General features: G+C 41.4%; 2 protein-coding genes across 2 annotated transcripts in view; one reads left to right on the top strand and one right to left on the bottom strand.

Annotated features, from left to right (window-relative positions):
- The window catches only part of HADHA (hydroxyacyl-CoA dehydrogenase trifunctional multienzyme complex subunit alpha), a 54,344-nt gene extending 41,747 nt beyond the window's left edge, over window positions 1-12,597 (bottom strand). The window contains exons 1-5 of the mRNA XM_003827055.7: window positions 12,140-12,597; window positions 6,702-6,743; window positions 6,534-6,604; window positions 4,455-4,588; window positions 1,812-1,950 (exon numbers count right to left, since the gene is read on the bottom strand). Coding sequence (XP_003827103.1) covers window positions 1,812-1,950; window positions 4,455-4,588; window positions 6,534-6,604; window positions 6,702-6,743; window positions 12,140-12,206 — 453 coding nt within the window. The 5' untranslated portion in view covers window positions 12,207-12,597. The remainder of the gene's footprint in view (window positions 1-1,811; window positions 1,951-4,454; window positions 4,589-6,533; window positions 6,605-6,701; window positions 6,744-12,139) is intronic.
- The window catches only part of HADHB (hydroxyacyl-CoA dehydrogenase trifunctional multienzyme complex subunit beta), a 45,602-nt gene continuing 35,790 nt past the window's right edge, over window positions 12,461-22,272 (top strand). Inside the window, exons 1-3 of the mRNA XM_003827057.5 lie at window positions 12,461-12,600; window positions 21,858-21,932; window positions 22,044-22,088. Of these exons, the coding sequence (XP_003827105.1) occupies window positions 21,866-21,932; window positions 22,044-22,088 (112 nt within the window). The 5' untranslated portion in view covers window positions 12,461-12,600; window positions 21,858-21,865. The remainder of the gene's footprint in view (window positions 12,601-21,857; window positions 21,933-22,043; window positions 22,089-22,272) is intronic.

The raw sequence follows: 22,272 nt of genomic DNA, 5'->3' as shown, positions 1-22,272 counted from the left end.
AGGCTGGCATTTAATAATTTCTAGAATTTACCTTTTTAGCCTTTTTTTCATACTTTTCCTCTAATTTACTAACCTCTTTTTGGGCCGTAGATCTCCTAAAAAATCTACTGAAAGCTAGAGAAGCTCTCAAGAGAAAAATGCACACACAATTTTATATGGACCCCAGGTTAAAAAGCCCCGGACTCTCCAATCAAGCACGTCTACTTACAGTGTCCTAGTTGGCTTTGCTTTTGCCTTTGCTCACACCATACCATATGCGGAATTGTTTTTCCCTCCATATTCTGGTTAATCAAATTCTGCTTATAGTTTAGGACCAGGCACAGGTTTTCTTAATTAATATAGTCATGTGTCACATAATGAGGGGGATATGTTCTGAGAAATGTACCATTAGGCAATTTTGTTGTTGTGTGAACATCGCAGAGTGTACTTACACAAACCCAGATGGCAGAGCCTGCTACACATCTAGGCTATATGGGATAGCCTATTGCTCCTAGTCCAGCAGTCCCCAACCTTTTTGATGCCAGGGACTGGTTTTGTGGAAGGCAATTTTTCCAAGAACTGGGGGTGGGGTGGGAGGGAGTGGTTTCAGGATGAAACTGTTCCACTTCAAATCATCAGGCAATAGAGGCCAATGGAGTGTGCAACCTGGATCCCTCTCAAGTGCAGTTCACAACAGGGTTCCAGCTCTTATGAGAATCTAATGCCACTGTTGATATGACAGGAGGCGGAACTCAGGTGGTAATGTTCACTCGCCCACTGCTCACCTCCTGCTGTGGGGCCCAGTTCCTAACAGGCTATGGCCTGGGAACTGGGGACCCCTGTCCTAAGGGGCCACAAACCTGGACTGCATGTGACTATTGAATACTGTAGGCAACTGTGGCACAGTGATAAGCATTTCTGTATCTAAACCAGAAAAGGTATAGAAAAATGTAGTGTTACAGTCTTATAGAACCACTGCTGTATGTGCAATTGGTCATTGAAACGTTATGTGGTAAATGACTGCATATGTGAAAGTGTCTGGCACAGAGTTCAGCATGTGAAAAGTGCTCAATGAATGTTTCCTTTTCCCCTTCTTTTCTTTCCTACATGTTCGGGTCTAGTAAGCATCTCTTCTCTCAAATCTTCTATTATTTACCGTCTTTACTACTGACAAAGCACTTATATTATGCTTTATGTGTCTCAACCAGACTTAAGTAGCTTAAGAGCCTAGATCACACTTCTGAATCTTTGCCCTGCAAACTTGAACAAGATTTTTACAGCTGAAAAGGACATTAGAGATGCAGTTCAAATGAAAACATCACACCTTCATTTACTTGCTCTGTGCCACTTGATCGGTGTCATGTGGATTAAGGATTAACACCTATCCAGAAGTTTGATAACTAAAAACAAAGCTATTTAGGCACAGTGGCTCACACCTGTAATCCCAGCACTTTGGGAGGCCGAGGCGGGAGGATCACCTGAGGTCAGGAGTTTGAGACCAGCCTGGCCAACATGGTGGAACCCCATCTCTACTAAAAATACAAAAATTAGCTGGGCATGGTGATGCACACCTGTAATCCCAGCTACTGGGGAAGCTGAAGCAGGAGAATTGTTTGACGCCAGGAGGCGGAGGTTGCAGTGAGCCAAGATTGTGCCATTGCTCTCCAGCCTGGGAGACAAGAGCAAAATTCCGTCTCAAAGCAAAAAACAAAAAACAAAGCTGATTCTCCTCCAGAAACTTTTTCCAGGCAAAGCAGTAGCCTAAGGGTTTACAGCTGATGAATGCCACCAATGAGTTGGACAGTGTCTCAATAACTTTAGAATATCTATACCTCAAGTCCTCCTCCCAGGCAGGATCCATTGATGGCAGCCACAATAGGCTTTGTGGACTTTTCAAGTTTCTCAACTATTCTCTGTGCTTCTTGTGATAGCTGTGTTACTTCTTGAAGGGTCTTGCAAGCGGCTAACATGCTGCATTATCCATAAAAGTAGAGAACAGAGAAAAAGATAAAACTATAATTTATTTGGTTCAATACTTATTCACTATACACTTATCCTATCATGCATCAATATTTGATGACAAATCTTCAAATAGTCAGAAGGTTAAGAATGATTTTGCTTCAAATAGCACGATAGCAGCAACATCATTTCTCCATAAAGAGTGTTAAACTTCTGGATCCATGAGACCATCCCGGCTAACACGGTGAAACCCCGTCTCTACTAAAAATACAAAAAATTAGCTGGGCATAGTGGCGGGCGCCTGTAGTCCCAGCTACTCGGGAGGCTGAGGCAGGAGAACAGTGTGAAACCGGGAGGCGGAGCTTGCAGTGAGCCGAGATCGCGCCACTGCACTCCAGCCTGGGCGACAGAGTGAGACTCTGTCTCAAAAAAAAAAAAAAAAAAAAAATTCTGGATCCAGAAAACATAAATGTGTTGCATAATTTATTTTTACTTCTGTAATAAATCATTAAATTACAAAGCTTGGTACAAGGGAAAATCATCTTTGGTAAATTACTTCACTATCAGATTAAACATTTCACTATCAGGTAGTTAACAGCAATAAAAATGACGCAAAAGAAAAGCTTCCAGGTTGTTTAGAGAAATCTAAAACATTTTAACAGATCCCACTAATGATTAAAAATGACCAGGTAGGCCAGGCATGGTGGCTCATGCCTGTAATCCCAGCACTTTGAGAGGCCAAGGCAGGTGGATCACCTGAGGTCAGGAGTTCGAGACCAGGCTGGTCAACATGGTGAAACCGCGTCTCTACTAAAAATACAAAAATTAGCTGGGCGTGGTGGTGCATTCCTGTAGTCCTGGCTACTTGGGAGGCTGAGGCGAGAGAATCACTGGAACCTGGGAGGTGGAGGTTGCAGTGGGCCGAGATCGCACCACTGTACTCCAGCCTGGACAGCAGAGGGAGACTCCGTCTCAAAAATAAATAAGTAAATAAAAATGATCAGGTGCAATGATGTTCCACTCAATGTCCTTTAATTTCAGTTTGTTTCATTTGCTACTTTGTGAACACATTTAGGATATGGATTTTGTACTTTTGACCAAGGATAACTAGTATATTCTGTAATTTTATACACTGAGAGTTGCTCAGCTGGCCTCATAGAAGCTACATGCATTTTCCTCTGGATATAGGTAGCTACTGCCAGGTACATCAGTGTCTTGTTAGACTTTACAAATGTTCTGTTTAATGTTGATTTTTTAGAAGACCCAAAATTATCTTATCAAGTGGTTTTTCTTCTAGCTGAATTATTTGTGCCTAACAAGAGACTGATTACTACACATAAATAATTACACTTTCAGTACAAATTACTAAACCTACAATGCTGGCTATCATTGTCTAAAATACAAAGAACATAACAAATACCCATATTTTAATGGAATTGACAACTTAACATTTTAACCTATTAAACTGACACTAAAATATCATTTCCCCTCCTTATGTATGTGTAAACAATTGTAAATAAGTTAATGTAAGCACACATTCCACCATTTAGCAGAGGAAAAGAAAATACTAGCTGCATCTGTAAAGCTGCCTTTAACAATCAAGTCCTACCACCCACTTCATTTCCCCAAAGCAGCCATCTTCATGTTTGTAGTGTCTCCTTCCAGACCAACTACGATTGTGTCCATAAATAGTATCAAGAATTATTCCATGTTTGGTTTTAAAACATTTATAGAAACTATATACTGTATGAAACATTCTGCAATTTGCTTTTCTTTTAACTTAACCTTATGTTTTTGAGTTCTAACATCATATTGTGGATCTAGTTAATTCCTTTTACCTGTTTTGTAGTATTCTATTGTGTGAATAGTCCACATTTTACTTACCCATTTTCCTACTGACTGACATTTGGTTTTAAATTCTTCATTATTTTACACTATACAGGACCAAACATCCTTGTACACTGGTTCTTATAAACAAGGGGTGAGATTTCTCTAGATCACATGATGTATGTGTGTGTGTGTGTGTGTGTATATATATATATACATACTGTGTGTGTGTGTGTGTGTATATATATATATATATATATACTTTTTTTTTTTAAGACAGTCTCACTCTGTCACCCAGGCTGGAGTGCAGTGGTGTGATCTCGGCTCACTGCAACCTCTGCCTCCCAGGTTCAAGGGATTTTCGTGCCACAGCCTCCTGAGTAGCTGAGATTACAAGCGTGTGCCACCATGCCTAATTTTTGTATTTTTAGTGGAGACAGGGTTTCACCATGTTGGCCAGGCTGGTCTTGAGCTCTTGGCCTCATGTGATCCACCTGCCTCGGCCTCCCAAAGTGCTGGGATTACAGGCAAGAACCACCACACCCAGCCTGATACGTACATTTTCAATTTTACAGGCCTGTGTCACTGTGCCCAGCACTTCTACTTTCTTTTAAAAGAAGAAATTATTAGGCCTAAGAAACACACTATTAACCAAGATAAAAGGTGACTTCAAGTTTCCTAAAACTTACTTGATATCAGCACCTGCAATAAAGCAGCCTGGCTTTGATGAGATAAGGACGGCACTTCTGATTTGATCACTAGCCCAGATTTCATTCATAACTTCTGAGAACTCTGAATGCAGCTCTTTACTCAGTGTATTTACCTGCCAAAGGGAAATATATACAGGTAAGGGTTTAAATTTGAAGCACTGGATGTACGTACCACCATCAAATGCTATTTTGATTATAAGAAATATACTTATCCGGCAGAAATATACTGTTAGAAGAGAGTAAGAAATATCATTCTCCCAGCAAGTCAGTAGCTTTCTATTCAGGCAGCTTTGGCCCACTACAAGCACCCCTTCCTTTAAAAATAGGTCTTCTCAAAGGAGAAACTCAGGGTCATCCTCAGAGTTTGAATCATATGTAGGCTATAAACAAATAGGTCTACAAACATTTATTGGCATGGAAAAAATCTGCATAATGTTAAGAAAAAAGTGAAATACAAATAAGACATATAGGCCAGGCATGGTGGCTCATCCCTGTAATCCCTGCACTTTGGGAGGCCAAGGTGGGCGGATCACTTGAGTTCAGGAGTTCGAGACCAGCCTGGGCAACATAATGGAACCTTGCCTCTACAGAAAATACAAAAATTAGCCGGGCCTGGCAGCACACGCCTATAGTCCCAGCTACTCAGGAGGCTTAGGTGGGAGGATCACCTGAGCCTGGGGAGGCTGACGCTGCACTAACCTGTGACTGTGCCACTGCACTCCAGCCTAGGCAACAGAATGAGACCCTATCTTCAAAAAAAACCATATAGTATGATCTTAGTTTTGTAAATATTATTCATTGAAACTGAATTAAATGTGATTATCCCATGGAAGATACCAAGAAAAAGATGTGGTTATCTTTAGGTTTGAATTATGAATGTTTATTATTTTCTTCTTTATAATTTTTTATAGTTGAAAAATTTTCTACCATTGACATATATTACTTTTGTGTTCAGGAAAAATGTCCAACCTAAGAAAATTCTGAAAAAATATCTTAAGCTTGAATCATTGGTTAGTGAGTGCTAAAATTTACTCTAGTAAAGGGGAATGGCTCTTATTTACCTTAATTTGTGATAGTTGTCAACTGCTTCCATCTAGGTCTTATTACATCTAAGCCTCTGGCTATAAGTTTGTTGTTGTTGTTTTTTAGAGAGACAAGGTCTTGCTCTGTGGCCCAGGCTGGAGTGCAGTGGTGCAATCATAGCTCACTGTAACCTTGAATTCCTAGGCTTAAGTGATCTTTCCACCTCAGCCTTCAGAGTAGCTAGCACTACAGGTGAACATCACCATACCCAACTATTTTTTATTTTTTATAGAGACAAGGTCTTGCTATGTTGCCCAGGGTGGTCTCAAACTCCTGGGCTGAAGTGATCCTCCTGCCTCGGCCATCCAGTGTTGGGATTATAGGTGTGAGCCACAGTGCCCAGCCTGGCTACAAGATTTTTAAAGTGAGAATACACCAAATTTAGATGGGGGAAAAGCATGGACTCTCACAATAAAGCTCTTCTTGGCAAAAGAATGGATTACTGTTACACACTTTATTGAAGCTGCCAAAAACAAATGAAGTTTCAATTCGAACAGAACTTGATTTCCAATATGTGAATTGCATTGAGTCATTCAGATCCCTCAGGAAGCTTAAGAGCCAAGTATCCACATTTCACCCAGCCAACTTACTATGAATAGTGACTTATGTCAGGCAAGTAATGAAGAAAATGGATTAACAACCTCATATTTAAGATGGGTAGGCAAATTTTGAGTCTTATAAACAAAGCTTGTACTCTGGTTCTTCTCTAATAAGTCACCTCCTCATTCTACACTATAACCAGGAGGCTAGTGGCACCTAAGGTCAACAAGAGGAATTCTTACGCAAGAACCTCTGCTTTAGAAAACTGGCTCCCTTGGCAATCTGTCAAAGTTTAACATAACTGTCAAAACTGTAAATTTATGTAAGATTACTGCCAGATTGGTAGATTTGGGGAAATATGGGATACATCTTTCCCATTCAGGACTAGATTCATAATGCGGTTAGCAGAAAAAAACTGCAAATTAAATGAGATACCTTTGAATTGGGAGAGTTAATTCGAACAACTGCCACATCCCCTTTGACTCCATAGTTAATATGGGTTCTGGCTAAAAAGAAAAGAAAGATTTATTTGTAAACATATTTATTGCAACATAAATCCAAAAAGCAATGTAAGCATACACATTAAAAAGAAATTAAACTTACTCAGCAAAGCAGAAGACCCTGTAAAATTGCGGCATATATAACCTGTAAGAAAAGACATTTCAAAATTAATTTGCGAAACAATTTCTGTAGTACCTTTTATATATAACAAAGCTGTAATTTACAATAATAACAACAACAAAACCCCCAAATCTGTACAATGTATTCTAGGCCATATGACTACTGCCATATTTTTTCCATTTCAGTTGTTAGGTCAGATGATTATTTGGATACTAAAAGAGGAAGACTGGCCCCCACAAAGGGATCTACATCCCCAGAACCTGTGAATATGTTAGGTTACACAGCAAAGGGGGGATTAAAGTTGCTAATCAGTTGGCCTTAATAAAGAAAGTTTATCATGGATTATCCAGGTGGGCCCAGTGTAATCACAAAAGGGAAGAGGGAAGCAAAGAGAACCAAAGAGATAGCAATGTAAGAGGCACATGGGAACTACTGACTGGAAAACCCAGTGAAGGCGGAGTGGAATAGGGGAGGATCATCAGTAGGTTGCCAAGGCTCTTGCTGCCTCCATATTTTCTCTTTATCCCCCAGTTCCTTACGGAAAGGGAAGAGAAGGCACAAAAAATAGCAGCTTTATACTGGTTGGAAAGGCAAGGTGACATATTAAAAAAAAAAAAAAAGAAAGAAAACTGTGGTTAGCACCAGAAGCAGAATGGGGTGATTTCAGGTTCTGCCTGCATTTCTTCTTTAAGCAATCCAAGCCAGCCGACTTAGTGCAAAGGCAAAGGACTTGTGTTCAACCATCAGGTTTATTTACTAGCTGTGTGACTGTGAACAAGTCTCTTACAAGTGAACTTCAGTGTTTTAAGATGGGAGAAGCCAGCCATCTCCTCAATCCCCAGTGCCTCTACTTGACTAATAGTATGTTTCCTGCTTTGCTTTTCCATCATTTGAAATCTGTGTCATCTGTATTTACCACTCTTCCTTCTTTATATTTGCATCATGACTCCAGTCTTTTCCACAAAACCTCATCTTCGGATTCTGTCTACAGTGATCTTTCCTTTCCTTGCCTGCATTTTTATTTTATTATTTAATGTTTTGTCCTCTAACTGCTGCATCTGTAGCAGGTGTTTCACCAACCACATTGTAATCTTTTCCAACATAATCTGTTATTCATTCAACAAAAACATATATTGTGACCTCCATGTGCCATTCACTGTTCTAGGCACTTGGAGTACAGCAGGACATTCAGGGTGAACAAAAAAGACAAAAATCCCTGTCTTGGTGGAGCTTACATTCCAGGTCAGCAGGGGATATGATATCTGGGAAGAATCAGTTCCTACTCAGTGAAGATAAATGAAAAGTGAAAATAGGCCTGGCATAGAAAAAGTTTTCCTGCAAAGTAGAAATTCCAGTGGGAAGGGAAGAAGGGGATAGGTAATTCTAGCAAAACAGGGTAAAGTGGATTAGAGTGGGAATGAACTGATTGGGAATGCAGGTTGAGAGGGAAAAACCAAGAAACACAAATATGTTAGAAAATAAGCACCTAAGCAAAAAAAGGAAATAGAGTGAGCATGGGTTGCAATATTTCAAAAACATTTTTTTTCTTTGAGACGAGGTCTCCCTATGTTGCCCAGGCTGGTCTTGAACTCCTGGGCTCAAGTAATCTTCCGGAGTAGCTAGGATTACAGGCATGTGCCACTATGCCCCACTGGGTTGCAGTTTTAAAGATCAAATATTTGAGATAACAGGTTAGTGGTCATTAGCCAACAGTTTAAACCATTTTAACTCCTGTCCACTAATCTACCTATGCTGCCCACACACTCATACACAAAACCTCTCCAAGATCAAGACAAATAGAAACAAATAGAAAACCAGTATATACATGAACATACTTCGAAAATAATTCCAAACCAGAGTCAACCAAATCAAGTCACATTACAAGGTAGCTTTGCTTTTGGAGTCTAGCCTTACTCACTACCTAACTGCAGAGCTTACCCTATGGCAGCTGAGTGAACTTTAGCCTACATCTACTGTGCCAGCAAAGTAGAGAGAAACCTTTGCCCCACTTTTTAATCATCTTTGTAATGTAACCTAAGAATACCTACAAAACCTCATAAGACTACAGTCAGCGAAGAGAGCTGGATTATGCTAACATAAATTTCAAATGTGAAAACATTACTTTGGTTGTAATAATCAACAGCTTTTCTCAAGATTCAACACTGGGAGAAGGGATGAGATTAAGGAAGTGAGAATCAAATTTAAAAATACACAATCTATGGCCGGGCACGGTGGCTCACGCCTGTAATCCCAGCACTTTGGGAGGCTGAGGTGGCTGGATCACCTGCGGTCGGGAGTTAGAGACCAGCCTGGCTGACATGGTGAAACCCCGTCTCTACTAAAAATACAACAACAACAACAACAACAACAACAAAAAACAAAAAAAAAGTTAGCTGGGCGTGGTGGCAGGAGCCTGTAATCCCAGCTTCTCTGGAGGCTGAGACAGGAGAATCACTTGAACCCGGGAGGCAGAGGTTGCAGTGAGCCAAGAGCGCGCCATTGCGCTCCAGGCTGGGTGACACAGTGAGACTCCGTCTCCAGAAAAAAAAACCAAAAAACAAACAAACAAAAAAACCATCTATTAAGGTATTTGCCTCTAAATTCATCTCCTGTGAAATTATTTTACTACTAATACCTATTTACTACTAAATACCTAATTAGGAATTTAGATTTAGGATAGGAGTGGGAATTAGACAACATACTCTGGTCAAGAAGTGATTTTCATTTGATATTCACATTCAGAATTATAGCACTTGTAGAGAAGGAATGCTTTAAAATTTCAAGAATTACAAGTCTTCTTCAAGATAATTTTTTTTTTTTTTTGAGATATGGTCTCATTCTGTCGTCCAGGTGTGATCTTGGCTCACTGCAACCTCCACCTCCTGGGTTCAAGCGATTCTCCCACCTCAGCCTCCCGAGTAGTTGGGATTACAGACGTGTGCCACCACACCTGGCCAATTTTGGTATTTTTTGGTAGAGATGGGGTTTCACCATGTGGGCCAGGCTAGACCTCAAGTGATCTGCCCGCCTTGGCCTCCCAATATACTGGGATTATAGGCATGAGCCACCGCGCCTGGCCCCTTTCAAGAGAATTTTATCATCCACCAGCAAAGGTCATAATCTCATTAAATGTTTGGCAGAGCCTTGCACAGACTTTTACTGTGAAGGATCTATTGAGTCTAAATAGTAATATAAGGGTGCAGGTCATTTTAAATTCACTTTCCAGACTTTTTTCCAAAATTTATAAATTGCTATTAAGGGACCAGTAACTACAACGAATGATACTTTCTTACTGGTGAAAACACAATGCAAAGTATATATTTACGTGTCTATATATTTCTATGCAGAAAACAGAAAAATTAGGTTGGTAGCTTTTTATTACACACATAAGATGTACAAATTACTTTTAAAAACTCTCAGATATATACAATCGTATTTCTTCCAGGCTGGAGTTAATAATATTTACTGAGTGCTTACTCCATGAAAAACTGCTTGATATCTAAAATAACTCCTTTCCATCACACAAGGTGGTATTATTCCCCATTTTACAAATGAGAAAACAAACACAGAAATTAATTGCCCAAGGTCATCAGAGGGTAAAAGGCAGAGCCAGGTCCAAACCCAGAAGTCAGACTCCAAACAATGTTTTTTTTGTTTGTTTGTTTGTTTTTGAGACGGAGGACCAGGCTGGAGTGCTGTGGCGCGATCTCGGCTCACTGTAAGCTCCGCCTCCCGGGCTCACGCCATTCTCCTGCCTCAGCCTCCCGAGTAGCTGGGACTACAGGCGCCCGCCACCACGTCCGCCTAATTTTTTGTATTTTTAGTAGAGACGGGGTTTCACCGTGTTAGCCAGGATGGTCTCGATCTCCTGACCTCGTGATCCGCCCACCTGGGCCTCCCAAAGTGCTGGGATTACAGGCGTGAGCCACCGCACCCTGCCCAAACAATGTTTTTAATTGCTCTGTCATGCTACTTCTCATGCAAAGGAAATCCATCATCTCAATCATTCATTTTGCAGATGAGGAAAATAAAGCCCATTTAGTTTAAGGCATTTGTCCAAAGTAACACAGCTAGTTAGTGACTAGAACCACGTGCCCTGGCTACCACTTCCGAGTGACATCAGCTGCCGATCCATAAGAAATACCTTCAAACCAATGCAGGGGTAAGATAAAAATTACACATGTGACTTTTCAAAAGTGTTGTGAAAATAGGGGAAAAAACCACCAAACCTGTAAGGAAACATAACCGAAGGCTAGTAGGTAAGCATATGAGTAGTAAGACAATGGGTGATTCGTTTTTTTTCATCTCTTTCCTCAATCCTTACAGCATTTCAATGTTCTATAATGTGCTTATGTTATAATTGGCAAATACATGCTACAGTTTTGTGGAGACTAAAAACAGCTGTTGAAAAAAGGGAGCAGAAAAATATTCAATCATTTAAAAAATCCCCTTACAGTAAGGGATTTCAGCTACTTGTCTAAAAAAAGCATACTACTTCAGCGGTTCCGGAAGAGGGAAGAGAGGTAATTCATATTACAAATTAAATTAAAAGTTAAAATTTCTAGTTAAGTAACTTATTAAGCACAACATGCAATAAAACGTTGTCCACTTTTGACTTTACAGATTTGGGATGGAAAGAAAATGCAACGTTTCCTACAACCACCCACTTTAACCCTTTCACTGCCAGTTTGAAAAGGAAAAAACACTAGCTAATACAGGCTGACTGGGAATCATCAGATTACAAATCGTTCTCAGAACGATCTAACATTTTATTGCTTAAGGTAGAGATATTAGTGTATTTTTAAAGTGTGTCTTCCAGTAAGTTGCAGAACCTCCCGCTGAAATTCAAAATACTATACGTTCACACTGGCATTACTGAAACTGCAAGAGTTGAGCTCCCTACTTGAATGGGGTAGTAAGGACAAAAATGGTTTTGAGGGAACGGAGCAGGGAGGGGCAGTGATCTGCAAGGCTGATTAATCCCATACAAGACAGCGCTTGTTGCGGGGCAAGGTGCTGTTTTTAAGACAGCTCTTGTTGCGGGGCAAGGTGCTGTGGAGCCACAAAGATGCGACAGAATGGATCCCGATTCTCCTGGAACTCCGGATCAAGAAAATATGAGGGGCGTGAGCCCACAAGTGCGACGCAAGAGACCCGCGGAAAGGTGACAGAACGAGTGGCACCAGACTCAGAAAGTTGGGGAGTTAGGAAGCCTGAAATCGCCGCAGGAGTCATGAGAGGGGAAGTGACAGTCTCTTCACAAGGTCACGGGAAACCGGGTCCCAGGGCAGTATCCCCACAGAGGGCTGCATCTCCGGGCTGGGGCAGGCGGCAGCGAAAGGGAGACGCGGCTCCGGGGCCACCCCAGTCTCCGCAGGAGTTCTGCCCGGAGGTCTGGGATGCCCTCGGCCAGGCCTCACCTCGGGAGCGGAGGATCCTGAAGGCAGAGAAGCGGCTGAGGATGCCAATCGCCCGGCAGGCCACCATCTTGAGCTGAAGAGGACAGCAGTGGCGAGCGCCTCTAACGGGTGCGGCCGAGCGGAGGACTTTTCTCCCGTAGCCTGGCAGCCAGGCGCCTGGAGCACTGCCTGACTAAAACCCAGATGCCGAGTGGCCGCCGGCCCCTTAGCCCTGCCCCTCGCTCCTGGCTAACATGGCCGAAAGGTCGTATTCTCCGGGGGAGGACGGGGGCCCGGAAAGGAGGGGGTGGAGTGCCTGGTTTTCCAGTCAGGCGGCCGGAGGGCAGCCCTCAAGAACGGCTCTGACCGCCCGCGGGGTGAGGGGCCCTTTCTGGGCAGGACCCGCCCCTTGGTCCCGCAGAGCCTTGGTACTTGGACCTGAACCTTGCTCCGAGAGGGAGTCCTCGCGGACGTCAGCCAAGGTGAGACGGCGAGCCCTCAGCTCTCCGCCCGGGCTTTCCCAAAGGCGAGATCCCACTTCCTTCCCCGCAACTGTCGCCGGTGCCCCCGGCCCCCTCCCCTCCCTGGGAAAGTGGGAGTTGAGGGAGCGGAAGGAAACTCCTCGGACAAGGTCGGCAGTGCTAGCTGCAGTTAGGACAGTGACTTGGACTAGCGTTCCAGCTGAAGTTCGGGACAGTAGTGTCACCTGCGCCCTAATTTATCATCACAAGTTAACGAAGTCTGGGGGTGTGGGGGTGTGTGTGGGCGTGTGTGGGCGTCGGCCTTAATGTAACCCTGGTCTGCGTGGGAGTGTGTGTTGTTTCGCCTGCTTCCCCTGTACCCAGGTCGGCGGCTATAGAGATTGTGGACGGCGCCATGGCTTTGCCCGATTTCTGCTGTAAAGAATAAGACTAGGTCAGGTGACCTTTCGGGGCTTGAGTGTGGGAGGAACGGAGACAATCCTCCATCCCGCTCGGTTATCCAGATAATCCTGTGCTCTCGGGGGTTTTCCGATCTGGATGATTATCTATCTGGTCGTTCACACCTCAACTCACTTAAGCGGTGAAGAAACTGCCTACGAATCAGAGAGAGTGATTTTACCCATGGCCATATGTAGTAGAAATAAGACTGGAGCCTAAGTCTACTAACTCCTAGTGAAGAGTTCTTCATTGCATGGTAGCTGTTTTTGTGCTGGAATGATGGGCTGGAGTCCTGGAATAAAGTGATTGATTTCAAAAGGAAGTCACATTGAGAGCCTGCTGTGCTCTGGTCACCTTCATACCTTTTTGTTTAGTCCTCACAATCCCCAAATTATTATCATTTGCATTTTCTAGATGAAGTTTGGGAAGCTCAGAATATATACATTTTCTAGTCTATGACAGAGCTAGCATTCAGACATAAGTCTGAGTCTCATTACTCGCCAGACTGACAGCTCTGCAGGACAGGAAACAAGGGGCATCGAAGTTAAGACTGAAATGAGTGTAGAGACAGAGTAGAGAGGTTTCTGTTTAAAGCTCAAGTTGCATAGTGAGTGCTCATCATGTGAGCACTTTAAGCAGAAACTGGATGACCTGACCACTTCTGAATAAATTGCAAAAAGGATTCTTGATAATCTTACAAGGTTTTTACAGTTCAGAGCCTGCCTCCTGCCCATGTAATGCTTTCTTCAACACCTAACTGCGTGTAACACTTATTATTTAGGTCAGAAGTGGTAAATTTTGTTGTTGTTGTTGTTAAAGGTCCAGACAGTAAATAGTTCAGGATTTGCAGGATCACTTTGGTCTCTGTTATATATTGTTTCTTTTGTTTTGTTTTGTTTTGTTTACAACTTTTTTTTTTTTTTTGAGACAGTTTTGCTCTTGTTGTCCAGGCTGGAGTGCAGTGGCGCGATCTTGGCTCACTGCAGCCTCCTCCCGGGTTCAAGTGATTCTCCTGCCTCAGGCTCCCGAGTAGCTGGGATTACAAGCGCACACCACCACGCCGGGCTAATTTTTTGTATTTTTAGTAGAGACGGGGTTTCACCATGTTAGCCAGCCTGGTCCCGAACTCCTGACCTTAGGTGATTCGCCCACCTCTGCCCCCCAAAGTGCTGGGATTACAAGTGTGAGCCACCACGCCCGACCTTACAACTCTTTAAAAATGTGAAAAACTATTTTTAGCTAGAGGCCCGTGTGTTGTAGTTTGCCAATCCCTGATTTAGATCACTCATTTGGCTCCATTTTTTTGCTCCCTGTGCTTTCTCTACAAAACTAAGCTCCATCAGGGCAGAAATGTTATAATGTTTCTTTGATCCCTAAGCACTTTAGTCCAATGGTTTATATAGAGGGAAACAGTACATTTGTATCACCATCCCTACTGGTAATAGCAAACACAGGTATACCCCTAACTGTGTATCAAGCACTGTTTTAAGTGGTGTGTGCACATGTGTGTGCGTGTGTGTGTGTGCGCGTGCGCGTCCTATGTGGTTAAGTAACTGGCTTAAAGTCATACAGCTAGGGTGAATCAGGATTTGGACATAGTCTGGCTTTAGTTCTCTTAACCATTACGTTGTGTTTCAAAGTTGTAATAATGAGCTGTTAGAGCCACCCCATCTTGCTTTTGTTTTCATTACTTGCCTAGACTCTTCTTCCTTTCCCTTGCTCCCAGGTGCCTGCAGCTTCGTGTATCTTTCCATAGTTCACACCTTACTCAGGCTTACCGTAACCAACTCGATCCTACCCTACCCTACCCTGGAGTTTCCATGCTTTGAATATTCTTACCAAAATTTCTGTTTTCTGAAGTTTAGCAAATGACAGAAAGGTCAGCTCTGCTATAGGATAATTTGCTTAGTCCCTCTTACTTTTGAAATCTCTATTTTTTATTAATTATTGAAGGAATACATATTCCATGTAATTTTTTATTCAGAAACTACAGAAAAGTCTAAAGAAAATCTGTAATTCCACCACCCGGAGATAACTACTTTTAACATTTTGATGTGTATTTTTCTGGACTTTTTAAAATGCATTTGTATATTTGTATATATTTATATAAGATATTGATGTACAGTCGGCCCTTGGTATCTGTGAGTTCTACATCCTCAGATTCAACCAATGTCTGAGTGAAAATGTAGTTAGGCCTACAGTGGTTTCATTTGTCCTGAACGTGTACAGACTTTTTTTCTCATCATTATTCCCTAAACAATACAGCATAACGACTATTTACATAGATTTACATTGCATTCGGTATTGTAAGTAGTCTAGAGATGATTTAGAGTATGCATGAGGATGTGTATAGGTTCTTTGCAAATAAATACTATGCCATTTTATGTAAAGGACTTGAGCATCCTTGAGGTTTGGTATCTGAGGGGGGTTCTGGAACCAATCCCCCATGGATACTGAGGAACAACAGTATATATAGATTTTAAATAAAACTAGAATTATGCATAAGTAAAATGCTTATTTTAAAAAAATTAAAGAGAACAGAAGAATATTAAATAAAAGCCTTTCTTTATCCTTCCATGTCTAGACTCATAGCTTCATGGACTTTCTTTTCTCTTTCTCTCTTTCTGTCACAAAATGAGTGTTGTAGTAGGGTTTACTTACCCATTTCCCTATTTTCCAGTTATTCTAATCTATTATTCTAATTTCTAATACACATTGTTCTGTAGCTTGCTTTTTCATTTAATATATATTATGGACATTTTTCCATGTCAGTATATATACATGTACATCATTTTGTTTCATTTTCTTTTCCAAACTGCCAAACAGTATTCCATGGTGTGTTTATACTATAACTTACTTAACTGTTTCCTACTGATGTGCATTTAGATTAGTTACGGTTTTCCACAAATATAAACAGTGCTATAGTGAACACCTTGAGTATTTCTTTTTTTTTTTTTTTGAGACGGAGTCTCATTCTGTCTCCTAGGCTGGAGTTCAGTGGCGTAAGCCACCACCCCTGGCCCACCTTGAGTATTTCTTTAGGCTAGAGACCTATATATGCTATACATACATTTTGAATATTTCTATAGGTTAGAGACCAATAAAAGGCATTATTGGACTCAAAAATTCACATTTTAAATTCTGATCTATAACTACAAAATTGTCATCCCAAAAGGCCTTAGCATTTTACATGTCTTCTAGTGTATGGAAGTGCCTATTTAGTTAGATGCATTCTTACTAGAATTATATATTAACCATATTTTCAATGTTTGCCAATCTGAAAACCACAAAATGATACCTTGCTTTGATTTAAAAAACAACAACAACAACAACAAAAAGGCTGGGCGCAGTGGCTCATGCCTGTAATCCCAGCACTTTGGGAGGCAGAGGCGGGCGGATCACCTGAGGTCAGGAGTTCAAGACCAGCCTGGCCAACATGGTGAAACCCCATCTCTGCTAAAAATACAAAAATTAGACAGGCGTGGTGGCACGTGCCTGGAGTCTCAGCTACTCGGGAGGCTGAGGCAGGAGAATCGCTTGAACCCAGGAGGTGGAGGTTGCAGTGAGCCGAGATCGCGCCATTGCACTCCAGCCTGGGGGACAAGAGTGAGACTTTGTCTCCAAAAAAAAAAAAAAAAAAAAGAAAATCACAACATTTTGTTAGTGAGGTTGAACATTATACATTTTGTTTATTTGGCATTTTAATTTCTTCTGTGAATGGCTTGTTTTCTCATTCTTGCTTTTGGTCATGTATCAGGAAGGAGTCTTTCAGTTGCAAATAACAGAAAATTCAAATCAAATTGGCTTCTTAAAGGGGATTTATTAGTCCGGGCGTGGTGGCTCACACCTGTAATCCTAGCACTTTGGGAGGCTCAGGAGTTCGAGACCAGCCTGATCAACACGGTGAAATCCTGTCTCTACTAAAATAAAAAAAATTAGCCTGGCATGGTGGTGTGCGCCTGTAGTCCCAGTTACTCGGGAGGCTGAGGCAGGAGAATTGCTTGAACCCAGGAGGCAGAGGTTGCAGTGAGCCAAGATCGCGCCGCTGTACTCCAGCCTGGGTGACAGAGTGAGACTCCGTCTCAAAAAAAAAAAAAATAAATAAAGGAGATTTATTGGCTCACAGAACTGAAAAGCACAATGGGAGGTTGGGTTTCAGATGGGATTCAGCCAGGACTCTTCTTTTTCCAGAATTCTCAGCTCCGTACTCTTCTGCTTGTTTGGTGTTAGCTCTATCTTAGCCTAGCTTTGTTAATGTTTGCAAATTGCTATAGCCATGGCAGGCCTCAGAAGGAAAGATTTGTGTTCCAGAATTATAGGCAGAAGACTTGAGTGTTAAACTGATGAAACCATCCACAAATCAATACCAGTGGTCAAGGCAATGCCGTGCATGGTTGTTTGAGGCCTTGGTACCTGAATCAATGATCTTGGCAGAGAGAATGAGATTATTCTGATTGGTTTAAACCCTGGAGTTGGGCTGGATTCAATCCCATGTAAGCCACATACAGCAGCTACATTTGGGTGGAATGGATATTAGAGTACAAACTACAGATTCCATGATAGATTGTTTCTGTTTTTCTTTTTCTTTCTTTTTTTTTTTTTTTGGAGATGGAGTCTCGCTCTGTCGCCCAGGCTGGAGTGCAATAGTATGATCTTGGCTCACTGCAACCTCCGCCTCCCGGGTTCAAGCGATTCTCCTGCCTCAGTTCCCAAGTAGCTGGCTTACAGGCATGCGCCACCAGGCCTGGCTAATTTTGTATTTTTATTAGAGATGGGCTTTCTCCATGTTGGTCAGGCTGGTCTTGAACTCCCAATCTCAGGTGATCCACCTGCCTGGGCGTCCCAAAATGCTGGGATTATAGGCATGAGCCACTGCGCCTGGCCTTGTTTTTCTTATAATTTGTACAAGTTCTTTATGGATTATGGGTATCAACCCTTTTCTGTTTTACATGTTACAAATATTTTCTCTGAATCTATTTGCCTTTTAACTTGATTTTAGTATATTTTACTGTGTGTATATTTTGAATGTTTATATGATCAGATCTATTAGTTATTATTTTCTGTTGTACTTCTGGGTTTTGTGCCATATGTTGAAATCCCTTCTCCATCTAAGTGATAAAAATATTCTCTGAGGCTGGATGTGGTGGCTCATGCTTGTAATCCCAGCATGTTGGGAGGCCGAGGTAGGAGGATTACTTGAGGCTAGGAGTTTGAGACTAGCCTGTCTCTAAAGTTTTTTTTTTTTTTTTTTAATTAGCCAGGCATGGTGGCATGTGCCTGTAGTCTAAGCTACTCAGGAGGCTGAAGCAGGAGGATCCCTTGAGCCCAGGAGTTCCAGATTGCAGTGACCTATGATCATACCACTGCACTGCAGCTTGGGCAACAGAGCGAGACCCTGTCTCTAAAAAATACATACACGTGTGTGTATGTATATATTATATTCTCCGATGTTTTCCTCTAGTACTTTTATAGTTAGAATATATATATTTAAAATATATACATTTAAATATTTAATCTATCTGGCATTTATTTGTGCTTTCGCTGTGAGCTGCGAACCTAAAATTTTTTCCAAATGTTTAGCCATTTTCCCAGTGAATTCATGGAATAATTTCTTTCTCTCAGCTAACTCAAGTGTTATATTTATTATACACTAAATTCTTACATACATGGGTCTGCTTCTGAACTGCTACATCCTGTTCTGTTGATCAGTGTCGTTTATTCCTGTGCTAAAGCTGCTCTGTTTTAATTATTGGTTCTTTCTAGAAAGTGTTTTGTTTGTTTTTTTTTGAGACAGTATCTTACTCTGTTGCCCAGGCTTGAGTACAGTAGCGTGATCATGGCTCACTGCAGCCTCGAACTCCTGGCTCGGGTGCTCCTCCCACCTCAGCCTCTTGAGTAGCTGCGACTACAGGCACATGCCACCATGCCCAGCTAGTTTTTTGTATTTTTTGTAAAGACAGGGTCTCACTAGGTTGCCCAGGCTGGTCTCAAACTCCTGGGCTCAAGTGATCCTCCCACCTCGGCCTCCCAAAGTGCTGGGATTACAGGTGTGAGCCTCTGTGCCTAGCCTAGAAAGTTTTGTTATCTGTTGCAACAAGGTTCCCCCTTTTGTTTTTCAACATTTTCTTGACAATTTTCATGAATTTTATTTCAAGATGAACTTTATGTAAGGGAACTTGTATCCCAGACCCTTGTGGCATTGTAAGTAGCTTCTGAGTGGTGCCTCTCTCATGGGCCTCTTTGTGTTTCTCTGGCCAGAGTCCTTTGAATATCCCTAGGCTGGTGATCCTAAAGCTTGGGCTTCTCCATCTCTTTCCAGTCCACATGTTTGGAACATGTTTTGTTTTTTTCTTTTCGGAAGCTATAGGACCTCCTTCTTTTAGTCTCTAAAGACCCAAGAGAAGTTAAACCTTAAAGCTTTTGTATTATCTATTTCTGTGTAGCCAATTACCGCCAAATGTAGCAGTTTAAAACAATACATGTTTACCATCTCATAGTTTCTGAAGGTCAGGAATCAAGGGCACTTTAGCTGGGTTGCTCTGAGTTTCCCATGAGGTGGCTGTCAGAATGTTGGCAGGGCTGGAGTCAGCTGAAAGCTTGCCTGTGCTAGAGGCTCCGCTTCCAAGCTCACTCACATGGCTGTTGGCAAGAGGCATCAGTTCCTCACCACAGGAGCCTCTTCATAAGGCTGCTCAGGACATGCCACCTGGCTTCTCTCATAGTGGGTGAGCTGAGAGAGAGACCACGACAGATGCTGCAGTATCTCTTATAGCCTATCTCAGAAGTGGCATACCAGTACTTGTAACATACTTTTTGGTTTATACATTCTGTGATATGGAGAGGGAGGCAGCTAGACAAGGATGTGAATACCAAGAGGTAGAGATTATTGGGGGGCAACTTGGAGGCTGGCTACCAAAGTCTTTGTTGGTAAATCTTGTGGGATTTTTTTGGTTTTGATTTTTTGTTGTTGTTGTTAAAACATGCTTCAAAATTAAGAAATTATAAAAGGTGTGTGATGACAAGTCTTCCACCCCTGACCCCTAGTTACCCAGTTCCCTTTCTTCCAGCCAACAATTATTTTTAACATCTTTATTATACTTCCAGGGGGATTTTATACTGATACAAGGAAATGTACATAATATTTTTCCTCTTTTAACATGAATGATAGCATGCTGTACAGCTATTTTGCGTCTTGCTTTCTTCACTTAATGATATAGCTTAAAATGGTTCCGAATTGGTGCATAAGCATTTCCTTACCTTTTACAGCTGCATAGTATTTCACAGGGGTGTTGTAGCATGGTTTACTTACCCATTTTCCTATTTTTTGGTTATTCTAATTTTTGACTATTACAGTAACAATATGGATTATGTCCCATGTGTGAGTAATATCCATGAAGTCAGTTCATGGAAGTGGAATTGCTGGTTCAAACATTAGGTGCAGTTATAGTTTTCATGGATAATTACCAAATTGCCCTCCCCATGGACTGTGCCAGTTCTCTTGGCAGCAGTATATGAGAATATCTATTTGCACATACTCTTACCTACACAGAGTATATATCAAACCTTTGAATCTTTGCTACTTTGAGAGGCAATTATATCTGTGTGGTTTTAATTTGAATTCTTCTTATGAGTGAAATTGAACATCTTTTCATATATTTAAGAACCATTTGTATTTCCTTTTCTGTGGTCTGTTCATATTCTGTGCCTATTTGTCTGCTAGTGTTTTCCTTAGTAATCTGTAGGAACTCATTGTTAGAAATTTAGTCTTTTTTGGAGGGGTGGGGGGAAGTTGTTAATATATTTTACATATTTCTTAACATATAGGGTTATTATATGTTTTACTTTTTTATTGTTTTGAAACAATACAGTATCAAACTTTGAAAAAAGTTGCAAGTGCAGTACTACAAACTTTTTTTAGTAGCATTTGAGATTAAGTTGCTGACATGATGCTTCACCATCCCTATTTAGTGTGTATTCCCTTCAGATACAAACATTCCACAAAGCCTTCTACATAATCATAGTACAGCCTTCAGAATCGTGAAACTAATACTAATGGTTTTATTATCACGCCTAGCAGTCTCTCTGCTTCTTTGACCCTAAAGGAGAGGAGCACACACTCTAGAGGTAGACTTCCTAGGTTCAAATTCCAGCTCTGGGCCCGGTGCGGTAGCTCACGCCTGTAATCCCAGCACTTTGGGAGGCCAAGGCGATGGATCACCTGAGGTCAGGAGTTCGAGACCAGCCTGGCCAACATGGCAAAACCCCATCTCTACTAAAAATACAAAAAATTAGCCGGGTGTGGTGGCACGTGCCTGTAATCCCAGCTACTCGGGAGGCTGAGGCAGGAGAATCGACTGAACCTGGGAGGCGAAGATTGCAGTGAACCGAGATTGCGCCACTGTACTCCAGCCTGGGCAACAAGAGCAAAACTCCATCTCAAAAAAAAAAATAAATAAATAAATAAATCAATAAATAAAAGTTCCAGCTCTGCCACTCACTAGTTGTAGGTCTTTTGGCAAGTCACTCAATCCTACTATGCCTCAATTTCCTTATCTCTTACAAAGGATGTAATAATCATGCCTCCTTTGTAGGTCATTGTGAAGATTAGATGGTTAATGCTTAGAATAGTGGTTGCTGCAATGTGAAAACCATGTTGGTGTTCCTATCATAATAATATTATTGGATGAAGAATAGTTGATAAGATTAAGTTTTAATGTTTTCTAGTAGCCATGGATGAGGTTATCAGAGTTCATAGACTACAATGTAAACTACAAATTGTTCAGCTAATCCAGGATATACTTTTGTTCTTCTCTTTTTAGATTCCAGAATGACTACTATCTTGACTTACCCCTTTAAAAATCTTCCCACTGCATCAAAATGGGCCCTCAGATTTTGTAAGTTTATTATTATTTTTTTATTTTTAGAGATTGGATTTGGATTTATAAACATCTTGCACAGATACTGAATGGTATTGCTTTTTGTAAACAGTTTATTTTGTCTTCCAGCCATAAGACCTCTGAGCTGTTCCTCCCAGCTACGAGCTGCCCCAGGTACAGTAATTTGTAAAATAAAGATTTCTGATTTAAATGTTAGATTCCAGATTCTATAGTTTGTGAACTCTGAATAAAAACCAAAACTAATTTGCTAATTCTCTCCTTTTTATGAGCAACATGAACATCTCTGTTGCCTTCAAATTAAAAAATTATAGGTCCAATCAATAATGATACTACATTA

The sequence above is a fragment of the Pan paniscus genome, chromosome 12 (assembly GCF_029289425.2).
Source record: "Pan paniscus chromosome 12, NHGRI_mPanPan1-v2.0_pri, whole genome shotgun sequence".
Classification (NCBI taxonomy): Eukaryota; Metazoa; Chordata; class Mammalia; order Primates; family Hominidae; genus Pan; species Pan paniscus.
This window is presented reverse-complemented; position numbering and strand designations above follow the sequence as displayed.